The sequence below is a fragment of the Scomber japonicus genome, chromosome 7, assembly GCF_027409825.1.
Source record: "Scomber japonicus isolate fScoJap1 chromosome 7, fScoJap1.pri, whole genome shotgun sequence".
Taxonomy (NCBI): domain Eukaryota; kingdom Metazoa; phylum Chordata; class Actinopteri; order Scombriformes; family Scombridae; genus Scomber; species Scomber japonicus.
Window position 1 is genome coordinate 34,119,095 of NC_070584.1, and position 876 is coordinate 34,119,970.

The window sequence follows — 876 nt, forward strand, 5'->3', positions numbered from 1 at the left end:
GAGAGAGACACACATAGAGAGAGAGAGAGAGCGAGAGGGAGAGAGAGAGAGACAGAGAGAGAGAGAGAGAGAGAGAGAGACAGAGAGAGAGAGAGAGAGAGAGCGATACACAGAGAGAGAGAGACACAGAGAGAGAGAGAGAGAGACAGAGAAAGAGAGAGAGAGAGAGAGAGACAGAGGGATAGAGAGACACACACACAGAGAGAGAGAGAGACAGAGAGAGAGAGAGAGAGAGAGAGAGAGAGAGAGACACACACAGAGAGAGAGAGAGAGACAGAGAGAGAGAGACATAGAGAGAGAGAGAGAGAGATATCAGATCTATGAGAGCAAGTTCAGACTAAATGTGCAGCTTGATGTTTGAATATAAAAAGATATGAAACTATCAGCTGAGTCTTTACTTCTAGATTCAGCTCATAAAATAATATATATGAACACACTCAGATCAAGCACGAGCTGAAGCTGACGTTCATGAAGCGTAAAACAGGCGCTCGCGTCTTTTGATCGATTCACCGATTTCCACTGATCATCAATAATCTGATTAAAGCTCCAGGAACAACAGAGAGAAGAGAAAGAGGGAGAACAGAAAGAAAGAGAGAGAGAGAGAGACAGAGAGAGAGAAGTGAAAGTTTCCTCTTTAAAACCAGACACAAGCGAGCAGCTGTAGTCTCTCTGCGTCGCTCCATGACGCGTAAAGCCGCCGCGTGCGTTAAAAGCCTTTTTTATTTATTTAATTATGTCTTATTATGAATATGATTATTATTTACCTTTGATGTAGTTGGATGTGGGTTCATCCAGCAGACTGGACGCGGATCCCATGGTGCTGCTGCCGGAAGAGGATCCACAGGTAAGGTTCAGTCCTCAGGTACAAACAGCCAC

General features: G+C 44.6%; 1 protein-coding gene across 1 annotated transcript in view; it reads right to left on the minus strand.

Moving 5' to 3' along the window:
• The window catches only part of niban1a (niban apoptosis regulator 1a), a 58,423-nt gene extending 57,547 nt beyond the window's left edge, over nt 1–876 (minus strand). Inside the window, exon 1 of the mRNA XM_053323088.1 lies at nt 765–876. Within this exon, the coding sequence (XP_053179063.1) occupies nt 765–816 (52 nt within the window). The 5' untranslated portion in view covers nt 817–876. The remainder of the gene's footprint in view (nt 1–764) is intronic.